At 36.7% G+C, this 15,232-nt stretch overlaps 1 protein-coding gene across 3 annotated transcripts in view; it reads right to left on the bottom strand.

The window, feature by feature from the left end:
• LOC132160901 (FERM domain-containing protein 4B-like) overlaps positions 1-5,101 on the bottom strand; it is a 42,793-nt gene extending 37,692 nt beyond the window's left edge. Inside the window, exon 1 of one of the 3 annotated variants that reach the window (XM_059570629.1) lies at positions 4,858-5,101. In XM_059570629.1, coding sequence (XP_059426612.1) covers positions 4,858-5,019 — 162 coding nt within the window. In that variant the 5' untranslated portion in view covers positions 5,020-5,101. The remainder of the gene's footprint in view (positions 1-4,857) is intronic. The other 2 variants (XM_059570630.1, XM_059570631.1) reach the window with 2 other exon arrangements.
• Positions 5,102-15,232: the final 10,131 nt, after the last annotated feature.

The following is a 15,232-nucleotide window of genomic DNA, read 5'->3' as shown; positions in this document are numbered from 1 at the left end:
TAAGCTTTATCATGATATGATAATACATCCATAATTATGTATAATCAATCCATGCTCATCTTATTTTTAATGCTGCATTAAATCAATTGCAAAATTATTAACACACACAATTAACTTTTCTCCTTCATGCATTAAAATGGTGATAAGCTTGAGGATTCAACACGGAGCATGCGTGAATTATGCTTGATTAATGAGAATCAAACTATCTCTCTTCACCAGATCCACCACTGTACATGTACTGATAACAGTTAATTAATTAACCAAAATTAGCCAATCTCATGTGTATTCAACGACTTTCTTGAAATTCATATTTTTTTATAATATAATATAATATAATATAATATAATATAATATAATATAATATAATATAATATAATATAATATAATATAATATAATATAATATAATATAATATAATATAATATAATTTTAGATTTTATTAATACTTGGCAAGGTATTTCTTCAAGAGTAAACAGTTCTTAAATGTAATTGTGCTCAAACAAGAGCTATAATCAGCTTACTACTGAATAAGAGAGAAAAATGTGAGGGCCAGTCACTATAAAGATAAAGACCTGCATTTAAGCTGTCTTAATGGAGAGAATTATTGGTGTTGTTAATAACACAGGCTCCATTATCTAAGCTGGGATAAGTTACTATTGAAACCCTTTTACAGGACTATAGCCCAGGCCAATGAATGTTTAAAGCCATGCTTTAATAAAACTTTTTAGGAAACATGACATAGAACATGCATGCTAATAATAATACATCTTATTGGAATTTTTATTTATTTTTATTTTTTTATTCCAAATGAAGAAAATTACATGAAACTACAATTACCATGAATTAGAAAAATCTGTTTGACCAGCAATGCAGCAAGCCTCACTGGCTTTGAGTTGAACTTTATCTTGCCAAAAGCAATGCTCTTGAAAGTGCTTTACACTAGACTCAGCATCAGCATATTTAAGATCACTTCCCTGCCCCCTAAGACTTTCTTGCCCCCCAGTTATCCCTGGAAAAACAGCCACTTCTGTATTTTCTACTTGTCCACTATAGATATACTCATGCAGGGATCTCACATGTTTTGTGTTTTGTCAGACTATGCGCTCATCACTCTTCACTAGGTGGTTGTTATATCAGTTTGCTAACTCATCAATGCAGACAAAGAAGTTAGTATAGAGTTTGGAATCTATAATTAATTTTTAAACTTATGATTTTATACTTTAATATCTGAAGACAATGGAAGCATAATAGATTTGCGTTTGTGTGAACTAAGTCATAATATTTGTTGTGACTGTGGGGGAAGGGAATGAGTGACCATGCAAAACAAGAGGGTCATGTGACATATAATGCTCTTGACATATGGGTGATTCACCCTGAAATCTGAATTCAAACAAAGCCCCATACTCCCTCTCCAAAAACATACACACACATGCTTGTGAACACAGTTACCAATAGCTCCTGTTAAAACTAGTACTTAAACCATTATTAGTACCACTAGCTCCAAACTTGTCTTAATAGTTTCAGACATGTACCATCTGTGACCAGAAGACCCTTAACTTCTGACATGCGCGAATGTGATTTTCAAGTCCAATCTTACACAAACAAAACCGTCTCAGGGTGAGTCACAGGAAAAACAAAAGGATGAAATGACTCAGACCTACCAGTCCTAAAACTACGTCAAAGACTTAAAAAAAAAAAAAAAACATCTGGAGAGAAGATCTGTCTGGATGTATAAATATCACTTAATTGTGGAGTAAAGTTGATTAAAGTAACACATAAATAAAATTTGCAATTAAATTTCTAGTTAGATTTTGATCAGTTTCTCTCACACTTCATATGGGCTCAGACCATGATAATTAACAAGCTTGGAATAGTGTGGACCTCTTTTATGGTTTTATATGGACCTCATATTGTTCTTTTTGGGCATTTGTGAAGCTTCACAGCCCACAGTATGGTATCCATTCACTTTCACCATATAAAAAAGATCTGTGTTAGCATCCCGTAACCAAATTATTTTTGTTTGAGAGAAGAAAAAATAATATATAAAATAAATCTATAAAATGCAACCATGGACAAGTCAGTTGAGCAATTGAATCCGATGACCAATCTGAAAGGATTAAAGGTCACACATTGTAAATCTTTCTGGAGTTTTATTTTAGGTTTTGATGTCCTTAAGAATATATATTTGTGGTATAAGTACCAAAAACCATCTCATTATATTAATACAGCTCCTTTCTCAGGAGGTCTGCTAAGAACAGGTTGATTTTTGTATATACATTGTTGTAATTAATTGTGGCTGGAACAATAATGTAGCTGTTTAAACAGTTGCCTGCTGGAACTGAAATGTATATACACTCACCGGCCACTATTAGGTACACCTGTTCAATTGCTTGGTAGCACAAATTGCTAATCAGCCAATCACACTGCTGCCACTTAATGCATTTAGGCATGTATGTGGTGAAGACGACTTGCTGAAGTTTAAACCGAGCATCAGAATTGGGGATGAAAGGGGGTTTAAGTGACTTTGAATGTGGAATGGCTGTTTGTGCCAGACAGGCTGTCCAATATTTAAAAAACTGCTGATCTACTGGGATTTTCATGCACAACCATCTCTCGGGTTTACAGAGAATGGTCCGAAAAAGACAAAATATCCAATGAGCAGCAGTTGTGTAGATGAGAATGTCTTGTTGATTTCAGAGGAGAATGGGCAGACTGGTTAGAGATGATTGATAGAAAGGCAAAAGTAACTCAAATAACCACTCGTTACAACTAAGGTTTGCAGAATACCATCTCTGAAAGCACAACATGCTGAACCCTGAAGCAGATGGGCTACAGCAGCAGAAGACCACACCGGGTGCTGATCCTGTCAGCTTAGAACAGGAAACGGAGGTTACAGTTCTCACGAGCTCCCCAAAATTGGACAAAAGAAGACTGGAAAAATGTTGCCTGGTCTGACGAGTCTCAATTTGTGCTGCAACATTCAGATGGTAGGGTCAGAATTTGATGTAAAGAACATGAAAGCATGAATCCATCTTGCCTTGTGTCAATGGTTCTGGCTGCTGCTGGTGGTGTGATGGTGTGGTGGATATTTTCTTGGCACACTTTGGGCCCCTTAGTACCAATTGAGCATTATTTAAACGCCACAGCCTACCTGCTGACCATGTCCATCCCTTTATGACAACCGTGTACCCATCCTTTGATGGCTACTCCCAGCAGGATAATGCACCATGTCACAAAGCTCAAGTCATCTCAGACTGGTTTCTTGAACATGACAATGAGTTCACTTTACTCAAATGGACTCCACAGTGACCAGATCTCAATCCAATAGAGCACCTTTGGGATGTGGTTAAACAGGAGATTTGCATTATGGATGTGCAGCCGACCAATCTGCAGGAACTTTTTCGACATGTTTCAGTGTTTTTGTTGCTCAATGCTCCGCAGTGGCATAGACGCAATGTTGTCTGAGGGGTTTGGACAAGAGTAGAGTGTGATGGTGGGCAGTGCTTTGGGGTGGTTACTGAAGGCAGTGACTGTGTGGTTCTGACAACAACATTTTACGGAAGTCCCAATGGTTCATGAAGAATCACTTCTACATTATGCAGGCTGTGTGCATTTTACAGTGGACTGACTGTTTTGAAACTTACATGGTAGTTAAAAGGCCCCAGACCTCAGTTATGGTGAGCTAGGAAATTTCAGTTTTAACAATATGGGACCTTTACATGAGTCCATATAAGCCAAACAGTAAATGCAAAGCAGTCCTAACAAATGAGGTTTTGCTAGATTTGTTTTACTACTTTTAGTGTTCTAAATGAAATATTGTAAATTAAAATTAGATTTATGCATTTAGCAGACGCTTTTATCCAAAGCGACTTACAGTGCATTCAGGCTATCAATTTTACCTATTATGTGTTCCCGGGGAATCGAGCCACCAACCTTGTGCTCGATAGCGCAATGCTCTACCAATTGAGCTACAGGAACACTAATTGTATAATATAATTGTACAGTATATTGTGCTATAGAAACATTACCTGGCAGTCTGTGCACTTAACAGTCAGTTTGCTGCTATGTGACAGTATGGGTGCATTGCATTCTAATTCTTGTTATAACTGGGCAGCCTTAATTTATTTTCTAAATATAGAACCCCTGACAATGATTACAACATTTTCCAGTTTTCACACAGTATCCACATGGTCAATAAACATCTGTCTTCAAAGAGTTTGAAAAAAGATGTGGTTCCACAAAGACTTTAGACACTTTCTCCAAATGCTTTACAACACGCATACAACTTGAAAATATATGAGCTCATGTTTTTTTACCAATTCAGATTTCTGTGAGAACAACAAGCATTTGTTCATCTTGACTTCTGAAGAAACCACATCAATGTTTAAAATCATATAATATATATTAGATACCATGAATTACTGAATCCAGGTTAAGGTTATTAGAACAGCATTCCTTAGAAACAATGACATCAAACAGACCACAGCACAAAAATAAGAAGAGAAACAGTGACACTTACTCATTTAAAAAAGTAAATCAATTGAGCAGATAGGACTATGACAACATCCAAAATAACAATTTAAATTCATATTTTGACTTAATAGAACTACTCTCAATAAAACTCAAATACATTTAGTCAGACACCTACTGGATTAGTTCTGTCATCAGTTACACACCCTCATGTTGTTCCAAACCCATATCCCTTTCTATCTTCCACGACGCAAAAAAAGTAGTTTTACATATTATGAAAGTAAATGTTGATCCATTTAATACATCCTTGATGACTGTATTGAATAATATATATGACCCCAAAACTTTGAATAGTAGTGTACATGACATGCATAAAGACATATCATACCTGGTAGACATCTCCCAGATGATACCATGTCTGCAGGAACCTTCTACAAGGCACAAGCCCATCACTGTAGCTTCTCCTCAGCACCTGTTCAACCACAGTCCACACTAACTGACTTCCAGAGCCCAGCAGATCCTCTATGCCACAACATAAGCCCAGCGCCATCCCTGTTTGTCTGGCACACTAAGAAGCTGTGTGCTCTCTCTGAGGCTGATGTAACCTAACTGGAGCCTGGAAGAGCCAGGGTCGGAATGCCACTGGCTGGGTTTGAGGCTCTGTATGTAGGCTTCTGTCCAAGACTTTCCCCCTTAGAAGAGCACACAGAGAGAAGGCAGGCCACAAACAATCCACACTCAGAGACAAGCCTATAGACATACTCAGTGATGCACACACTCATATACAAAAAAAAGAAAGACTCACATACACACACATATGTACGCAAATTGTACACAATGACCGTCCCAGCCGTGCCAGTCCCTTCTCATAAACAAAAGTTGTGGTTTCTTTGGGCTTTTCACAAGTGTATGTCTTTTGTGACCAATGTTTTACAGACACTTATATAAGACCAATCAAATGAGAATGTTTTGGTAGTCATAGCGATTAAAATAAAGGCACACAACTTTATATCTATGGCTGTTATTGAGAAGGTAAGGGTTACTAGCTGCTTCTGTGTGAAACTGTGTCTGTTAAGGGCGTAGTTTCCGCCAGACGCCACACTTTTCCAACCGGGATATTGCATAAAGGAACATTTTTATAAAAATACTTTAATTTGAGCCATACACAATATAGGAGGTTGATGTGTTAGGACCAACGCCCAAACTCTACAGCAAATTATAGAGGAAATTTAAAAGTCTTCATTGAACAAAATGGAAAAACATAGACCATTTTCCATCCTCTCAGTGAACCCCTCAAATAAATCTATCATCCATTTGACCTCTAGATTTCCACAGCATCATTTCCTGATCCAAATGTGTTTAGATTACATTCAATATGTCAGATGTACAGGTTGTAGCAATCCAAAAGGATGTTTTTCTTTCTCCTCCTGCTGTCTGTGTACGAGTTTGGATTCTTGCATTACACATCTTGGGGTCCTTAAAGTTCATTCTGAGAGGGAATCATACAAATCGAGAAGGAACATGCACACACAGCTGTCATATTTGGCAGACGTTGATATGACTCTATATGTTTGTAGGATTTAAAACATTCTAAAACAAAGAATGCACTAGAGATAAAGGGATGTGATGCAAACAGACTCTTAATACTGAGAGAAAAATAGCTAGAAATGAATCAAACACTTGAATAGGATTTAACTAGCTAAAATTGCTTATTCCAGGAGGTAAACAGAATCTCAAAATAATGCAAACAACGTCCATCGAGAGAATGGAGAAACACAAGAAGTAAACAAGTCAGTTAAATGGTAGCTCCAGTTAAAACTACTAAGAAAAATGGGCCAGTCAATACAAGACCGTATGTATCTATAAAAAAAGGTCTAGGAAGACTGCACTTTTGTGACAACACAATAAGTGATGTGATAAATTACTGTAGTCATGCACACAGACATATGTGCATATTTAATCTAGACAATACACACAACACATACATTTCCTTCAGTGTAAAAGGTAACAGAGAAACACTACTGTTCAAAAGTCTGGGTCGGTAAGATAAAAAAAAAAAAATGTTTTTGAAAGAACTCTCAAATGCTATATTAATATTGTAAAATATAAAAAACTTTTTCTATTTCAAAATATATATAAATATAAATTTGATTTATTCCTGTGATGGCAAAATAGCCATAACTCCAGTCTTCAGTGCCACATGATCCTTCAGAAGTCATTCTAATGTGATGATTTGGTGCTAAAGTAAACATTGCTTATCAATGTTAAAAGCAGTTGTGCTACTCAATACTTTTGCGCAAACCAGGTTCATTTTTAGAGTTAAGATGAGAAAAGAACAGCATTTATTTGAAAGAGAAGTCTTTTGTAACTTTATAAATGTCTTTACTGACTGACACCTTTGATTAATTTGTCCTTTTTACCACACACTTTGTAGCTCATGAAAATCAGTCTTTATATATTATACAGCATTATAGACTATGAAAGCACAACCTTAAAATTAAACACAAACCTCTTGCAGTACCACAGTTCCAAACATGATATTTATAGGGGCAAAAAGGTAAAAAAAAAAAAAAAAAAAAAAAGCTGTTGCATTAAATAAGAATTAGTTAAAAAAGCCTCCAACCATGACTGAAGTTGTGATCCTTGCTCAACAGTTCTCTGTCTTGCACTGATTGGATGCTGGGAGGCAAAGAGTCAAGGGTTTAAGTGCATTCTGGGAATTCAAAGAGCCTATGGCATTGGAGTAAACACAGGGGTTGGAAACAGGTCATACTGCAGTCTAGCATTGATCTGTAAGAGCCTTACCCAGCAATCTTAGTGTAAAACTATAAGCTGAAAATAATACAAATTCACACCCATAAAAAATAGGAAGCATTTCTTTTTTTTTCATAATATTTGCACATAATGTGGTTTCTGAATGAGGCATTGTTTGTACATTCAAATATTTTTGTATAATGACCACTAAGCCATACAAAGTGAGACGATTTCTTGTTTTTCTTACATGACTCCATTGGCTCTTTATTTCTAAAAAAAATTAAAATAAATAAATATATATATTTATTAAAATATTAAATATTAATAAATTATTTTTTGCATTTTAGTACTGATCACCCTTTAAGTTTTATTCCATAATGACTATCTGACTTATCCTTAAATACATTTTATTTCATTTTAGATTTTTATTTCAGACTTATAAATTCAGTTTATGATACAGTATAATTTATATTCAAAAACAATTAGCTAATAGGCCTACTTCCAACTTTTTTTATTGCTTTGCATAAATGTGACATAATCTCCTGTTATATAATATGTTGCTTAATGAATCCTAGCAGATTATAATTCAGAACACACTGAGGAATACGAAGTTGCAAGTCATTCCCAGTGGAAGGTCTCAGGTAATTCGCTTGGGACATCTGACAAGAAGTCTCTGGTTAAACCTCTCAGGTGTGTGTGTGTGTGTGTGTGTGTGTGTGTGTGTGTGAGAGAGAGAGAGAGAGAGAGAGCGCACAAGTCCAAAAACACAAATGTATAACAAATGCACATGCATGAAATGCTCAAAATACAGACTGTAAATATGGCATGCAAGTACAAACACAAAGACACACACACACACACACACACACACACACACACACACACACACACACACACACACACAGCATGAGGTTCACACTCAAGAGCTCCTCTATGAAAGGAAAATAACTGCCTGTATTCACAAACACACAGAGCAACCAAGGTCCACATAATGCCTGCACCTTTAAAAGTAAACACAGCTGTAGCTTTTGAAGCCATATTTCAGGCCGAAACTCAAAAGAAAGCATATTGTTAAAGACTGTCACATCAATGTGTGGAAAATCATCAATGGCAAATTTAATTTCTACATCTTGTGTTCAAAAGGCAAAAACATCTGGGAGAAGTAGGCCCAGGAGCTAGTGATGGGTTGTGCTTTGGTTTGCGTGTTATGCATTATTAAAGGGATAGTTCACCCAAATAGCAAAATTATGTCATTAATAACTTACCGTCATGTTATTCCAAACCCGTAAGACCTCCGTTTATCTTTGGAACACAGGTTTAAGATATTTTAGATTTAGTCCGAGAGCTCTCAGTCCCTCCATTGAAGCTGTGTGAACGGTTTACTATCCAGAGCTCTCGGACTAAATCTAAAATATCTTAAACTGTGTTCCAAAGATAAACGGAGGTCTTACGGGTTAGGAACGACATGAGGGCAAGTTATTAATGACATAATTTTGCTATTTGGGTGAACTATCCCTTTAATACAAACATTACATGCTATTGCCACAGAAACGGTGGAGATACAATTACAGCTTCGCCCGGCATTGAATGATGACCTCACACACTGGCACTTGTTTGGTGTCATGCATAAACTCAAGCTCTCAGTGACATGGGATCCTATTCATTTTAATGGCATTGACGCTTGATGGCACCCTGCTGGTAATTAAATGGCTATTGTATTTCCAACAAAAACAAGACAATTGCATGTTGTCTTATGTGACATCAGCAAATTTGCATAACTGGGTCAGATGGGGGTGGGGGTGGGGGGGCTTGGGCATGATCCTAGCATTCTTAAAATAATAATGAAAAAGAATAAATTGTTGTCTTGTTGATGGTGAGATCAAAAGCTTTTTATCTCTTGTGTCCAAATCATCTGCACATGAACAGTCTCTGTCAAGATTCATTAAAGGGTTACTCCACCCCAAAATTAAAATTTTATCATTAATCACTTACTCCCATGATGTTCCAAACCCATAAAAGCTCCGTTCGTCTTCGGAGTTTAAGACAATTTAACACAATTTAAGATAATTTGGATGAAAACCGGTAGGCTTGAAACTGTCCCATAGACTGCCAAGTAAATAACAGTGTCAAGGTCCATAAAAGGTATGAAAAGTGGTCGTCAGAATAGTCCTAACAGATGCTTCCGGCAAAAAAAATATTTCCTCTATCCATAATATTCCTTTCTTCAGTCAAAACGTCATCTCATCTGAATTAGGGGAGAAATATGCATGGATCAAGCTCTGTTTACATGGAAAAAAGAAAAAAAAATCTAAAACTGTTCTAAATAACTATGTCATTGTGTTTTGATGTAAGAGGACAACAGGGGGTGGACTTTTCACTGGAGACAGCGTTATTATGGATTTTAGACTAAAATGTTGACCAAAAGTGATGGTTTAACGTTAAAACACCTTAATGATGGATTTGTTTCTAACAAACATGCAGCTTTTCACTTTACATGTTATCTGATGGACTGGATCCATGTGAATTACATGCAAATTATTGTGATGTTTTATCAGCTGTTTAAAGTCAAATTTTGACGGCACCCATTCACTGCAGATGATTCATTGGCGAGAAAGTGGTCCAATGCTTTTCCAATCTTTCCAAATCTGTTCCAACAAAGAAACAAACTCATCTAGCCTACATACTGGAAGGCCTGAGGGAGAGTATTTTTTCAGCAAGATTCAGAGACATTTTATTGGCTAAATATTTTTTTTTTACTCTCTGTTTCAGTCTTTATCTTTCTCTTGCCAAGAGAAACTCCCATGGTTACATTCATGCACTGATTTGTATTAATGAGCTAATTTCCACAGATCTCAGAGGAGGGCGTCACAGCACTGCCATCCTCATCATCCTGTGCGGTCCCCCAGCATAGCAATAATGTGACATCAATTACCAAATGCAATATGAGCATATTTAATTGGCAGAAAGGGGAAGGCATTTCATGCATCCAGAGGGCATACACACTTAGATATGATGGGTATGCAGCTGGTTCAAACTACACATGTGCATATCAACAGCTGATGGCCCTGAATGTGTGCATCACTATGCTTTGAGAAGTGCAGTGTCTGCATTACCCTTTCATTACTGGGATGCCTTCCAAACCATTCAGCTCCTGTACAGAGCCAACACCACATGGCTGTTTGACCAGCCCACTGACTGACTGACTGAAGTCTCTGTTGGGTTACAGATGGTTTGACAGGTGGATTGCTGGAAGGAAAATCAATAATATTCTGAAGTGAATGAAAAGAGTTATAATATCAAACTGCCATTTCGCAATCTGTAAAAATAATAATGCTTTTCATAACCGAGAGAGATTAAAATCAGTCAGACTTAATAAATTCAGCTCTGAAACATTTTAATTTAAAATGCCTATTGGGGGAAAAGCATGGGTCTCTGATCTTTGATTTATTATTAAAGTTTGTACAGTTATGCATGTAACATACAGTTTTTGTTTGTGATAGAGGTACCCAGCCATACACTACTGCTCAGACGTGTAGGGTCACAAACATTGACCAAGATGACATTACAGACATTTATAATGTTACAAAAGACATTTCAAAAACTGCTGCTCTTTTGAACTTTTTATTCATCAAAGAATCTTGTAAAAAAAAGATCACCCTTTCCACAAAAATATCAAGCAGTACAATTGTTTTCAACAGTAATGTAAGAAATGTTTTTAGAACACCAAATAAGGATATTAGAATTAGAAGACTAAGGATCATGTGACTCTGAAGTAATGATGCTAAAAAAAATCAGATTTGCCATTGCAGGAATAAATTTAAATATTTTAAATTCTAATAATGCTTCAGAATACTACTGTTTTTGCTATGTTTTTGAATGGTAGTGTATCTAATGGATATTAATATCAGAGACTTTGGCATGGGCCCTTTTGACTTGGGCAAGTGAGCACCTAGCCACCCCCTCGACAACCCTAGAAACTATATAGCAACACATTCAAATCCATTCAGAAATTCCCAAAAAATTTACATCTTTATGAAGATTAAGAAATATAAGCTTTTACGACTTCTTGAATATTTAAGCTTAGGCGTTTAGATTACAGTAAATCTTTGCTTCATGTGTCCTGGTGGGGCTTTAGTATCTGTGCTGTCACAGTGAGCCTATTGAAGTGTCTGCTTGACTGGGATTTGGGGCTGATGTAGGCCATGGCACACTGAGCTGGGTTATGTTGGAACCTCTGAACCATGACAAAAAGGATGGGTGTGTGAGTGTGTGTGTGCATAACACAGATGCCACGGAGCAGACGGGGGGAGGTGGTCACTGCTGCTTCTGCCCAGCGCTGTGCGCATACTGTCTGCCTGCCCCCTCTAATAAGGTCCCCACGGGATTGTGGGTGCAGGGACTTTGCAGAACGGTAGATTGAGAACATGGGGCCACTGGGTTTAAATATCATTTGCAAGAGATGAAAACCATGAATGGATTCTCGTAGTTTCACTGTAGGGGGGCAGACAATGGCAAAGAAAAAAAGTGTCAGTGAGATGGCAAGAAAGAGCTTGGAAGAGATAAAGACAAAGATAGAATAAGCCATTTATAAGCTGTTGTAGTAATACACAACTAATTTGCGGCTTCCATCATTCAAATTGTGAATATTTTGGTCAAAAAACTTAAAAATAAACTGAATAGGCCCAACAATTTGCAAAATTATTAACATGACATACCCTGGAAATAAAAGTGGACTATTTTTTATTCTAAATATTTTAAATTCATACCATGAAACGTTATTTTTTTGCATAGTTTTGTTCATGCTCTCATCAAAAACCATGTCAAGAAACGTTTTAATGCTGCCTTTTTCCCTACTTCTGCCATCTACAATTTTGGGTTTTTCCAAATGACAGACTTTACACCAAAATACTGTATATGTATTTACAATACTAAAATACTGTATGCACATGAATGGAAATACAGACTTTGATGTCAACCTAAAAAGATCTTCTGCATTTTAAAAATAGACTAGAACATCTTTTTTTAAATCTGTGATTAATATGTCAATTACACAGTCTTAATTTTTCTGTTTTTCCCATTTCATGTGGCTTGTGCTATGCTCATACTGTTAATCACACAATTTAATGAATTCACAAACCTGAACATTTATAATGGTATTTTTTATTTGGTATCATTGTTCATTAAATTGTATTATTTTTATATTTAGCGCTGTTTGTAACTTATTTGGGTCATGACCCACCAGTTGAGAAGCACTGACTTCTTGCATTATCTGTATGTATCCCATAATTCTTAGAAAATGATGCGTACATTATATACATAAAACATTCTGAAGTCCATTAATGAATGTATCCTCACCCTGATATGTTTATATATGCGCATTTTTGTGAATTTGTAATCGTAGCGCTACTGAAGCAAGAAGTGTTTAGCTTATCCCATCTCTCTTGGCTCTTGTCCTTATTAATATTTAATGTTCCCTCCCGGTTCATGACACATCTTCGATTATACATTATGCAAACTACCACTGTGTTAACATTTCAAAACATTTGTGCTGAACCTTACATCCTTGTCTCTTGTCATATCGTTCAAAATCAGTGTGAAATTTCACCTTAATTTCAGCCATGCTGTAATAAATAGATAAGTTATGTATAGTATTTTTTTTACACGTTCAAGCTAAGGTCACTGCTGTAAAAGGCCAAGTGTTAGTATTTTCAGACAAAGACACAAACTCAACCTCTTGTAAAATTGTTTAGATCTCATTTAACATTATTTGGCATTGGAATTGACCAAACACATGCAAAATGATCCTGTAATAATTCACAGTCCTTGAGAATGATGAAAGAGAATATTTGTGCTCATTTAGGCTATTCGGAATGGGAAGTATACAAACGTTGTATGTGAAGTAGTATATAAAACATTACAAATCCAAAAGCAACAGTATATGCAAATTTTCATACTATGTCCAATTAATATAATATAGAAATAGTACAAGAAGTGTAAGATGCTTTTATGAACATTGCTTTAATTCTATGGAGTCCATGAACAGGAAACAGAAGGACAGAACAATTAAATGACTTTAACTGAGATCTTTATCCCCTCTCATGCTTATCCCCTCTAAACAAGACAGTGCACAGCAGGGATAGCCAGTGCACAAGATGGATCACAACATACCACCTGCACTCTTTTCTCTAAATCTTTTCACAATTACCTACTCATACAAGATGTTTTGCTTTGTTTAGAATCCAAAAAATGTCAGCAAAATCAGCAGAAGTGCCACCATTCTCACGATGAATAGATAAGGACTTCACTGTGAATTGCTGATGATGTATGAAATTAGCCTTAGTCACAAAATCTTGCAAAACTTTACTAAGGCTGATGGTACATTGGGCAACTTTTTGAGCAATGTTCCTGGGCAACTTTGGGAAATGTTGCCATCAACAGGCAACCAGGTGAGACACAGGGCCCATGACCGATCTAAAATATCCAGATAGAAATTTGTTATCCATTCTCAATGGAAAAATGCTCAATGAATGTTGCTCAAAAAAAACAAAAGTTGCCCGGCAAAATTGCTCAAAAAGTTGCCACGTGTATCAAGTTCATAACTCCTCTGGGCAACAATTCAATCACCTCTTGCTGGTCATTCATGGCCTGAGAAGGTCATTGCCCTTTGACAAGACTTTATGAAGACCTGTGCCCCGCCCCAAGGCTAGTCATACCTGACATCAGCTTACAGTGACAAGCTCTCTCTTTCTTCGAGTCATCCATATTTCAGAGCAGGGAAACTGACTAAATATCTGGTTACTAACTACGCAGAACACTTTGATAAATGTAATTTGAGATTTTAGGATTCCCCCATTCATTTAAATAGGACTTGGTTTTGTTTTAGCTTCCTGGAGGCTTTGCAAATATGGCTGCCAAGTGAAAGGACTTTCCTTGAAAAGGACTTTGATATTGTAGTGTTTATTTTACAGGTGGATTCCTATTGGCTGTCAATCAGTTTTTATCATACTGAAAGTGATTTCAATGATATTGGTTCTCTGTGTCTTTATTGTTAGATCTGTATGTGGACCCAATTCTGATCGTGGTACTCTTGTGAATGGCGCCAGAGAGTGATGGGACGAGAAGAAATCGCTGAATGAAGTCGTTATTAAATTATTCTTGTAGCGTCATACAATTTTGGTTGAACCACTAATGTCACATGGACTATTTTATTACGTTTCTTGGCTTTGAATGTTGTAGTTCCTTTGTTGTCCATGGAGGGTCAGAAAGCTTTCAGCTTTGATCAAAAATATCATGATTTGTGTTCTGAAGGTGAACAAAGTCTTACAGATTTGGAATGACATGAGGGGGAGTAATTAATCACAAAATAAAAATTTTAGGGTTAACTATCCCTTTAAGTCTAGGGTATTTATTTTCACTTTTATCATTCACCAACACACTGATGGCAACCTGAACTTATTTATCTGCATCTGCTAGATGAAAAGGGCTCCTGACATGTGTCCATGTCCTGCCTGATGTTCCTTGTCACTGTGGTCGTAGTGTGGACTTGTTTATGTGTGCTACAAATCTAACGCACTATTTATGAAACATGTTTCTGATAATATTTACCATATTCCAAGACAATGCATTCACTCTATCCATCTGTCTTGAAAAGGAGGCATGGAGATAAAACAGAAATATTGAAGAATCAGCCATGACCCCTCCGGCGCTACCACATATGTGGAGCAGCACCATACAGCTCTATTGATTTCCACTGTATCCAGACTGTAGGCCATGTCTATTTTTCAGTGAGGATGTTTCCATGCCAAGGCCTCTCTTGAGAGAGGAAAAACACACACGCACACCAGCAGAGGTAGGCGAGACAGCAGCGGATGGCCCATTATCATGAGCACTTCCTCTCTGTGCCTAGGTGGACTGATATTAATAGTCGCTCTCATTCGGGCATTGATGGAATGTTACTGAACATATGTCTGCCAGTGGAAAAGAGAAAATGAGTTATAACTATGGGGATC

The sequence above is a fragment of the Carassius carassius genome, chromosome 17, assembly GCF_963082965.1.
Source record: "Carassius carassius chromosome 17, fCarCar2.1, whole genome shotgun sequence".
Taxonomy (NCBI): Eukaryota; Metazoa; Chordata; class Actinopteri; order Cypriniformes; family Cyprinidae; genus Carassius; species Carassius carassius.
The sequence above is the reverse complement of the archived record's forward strand: the minus strand, read 5'-3'. Positions and strand labels throughout refer to the sequence as shown.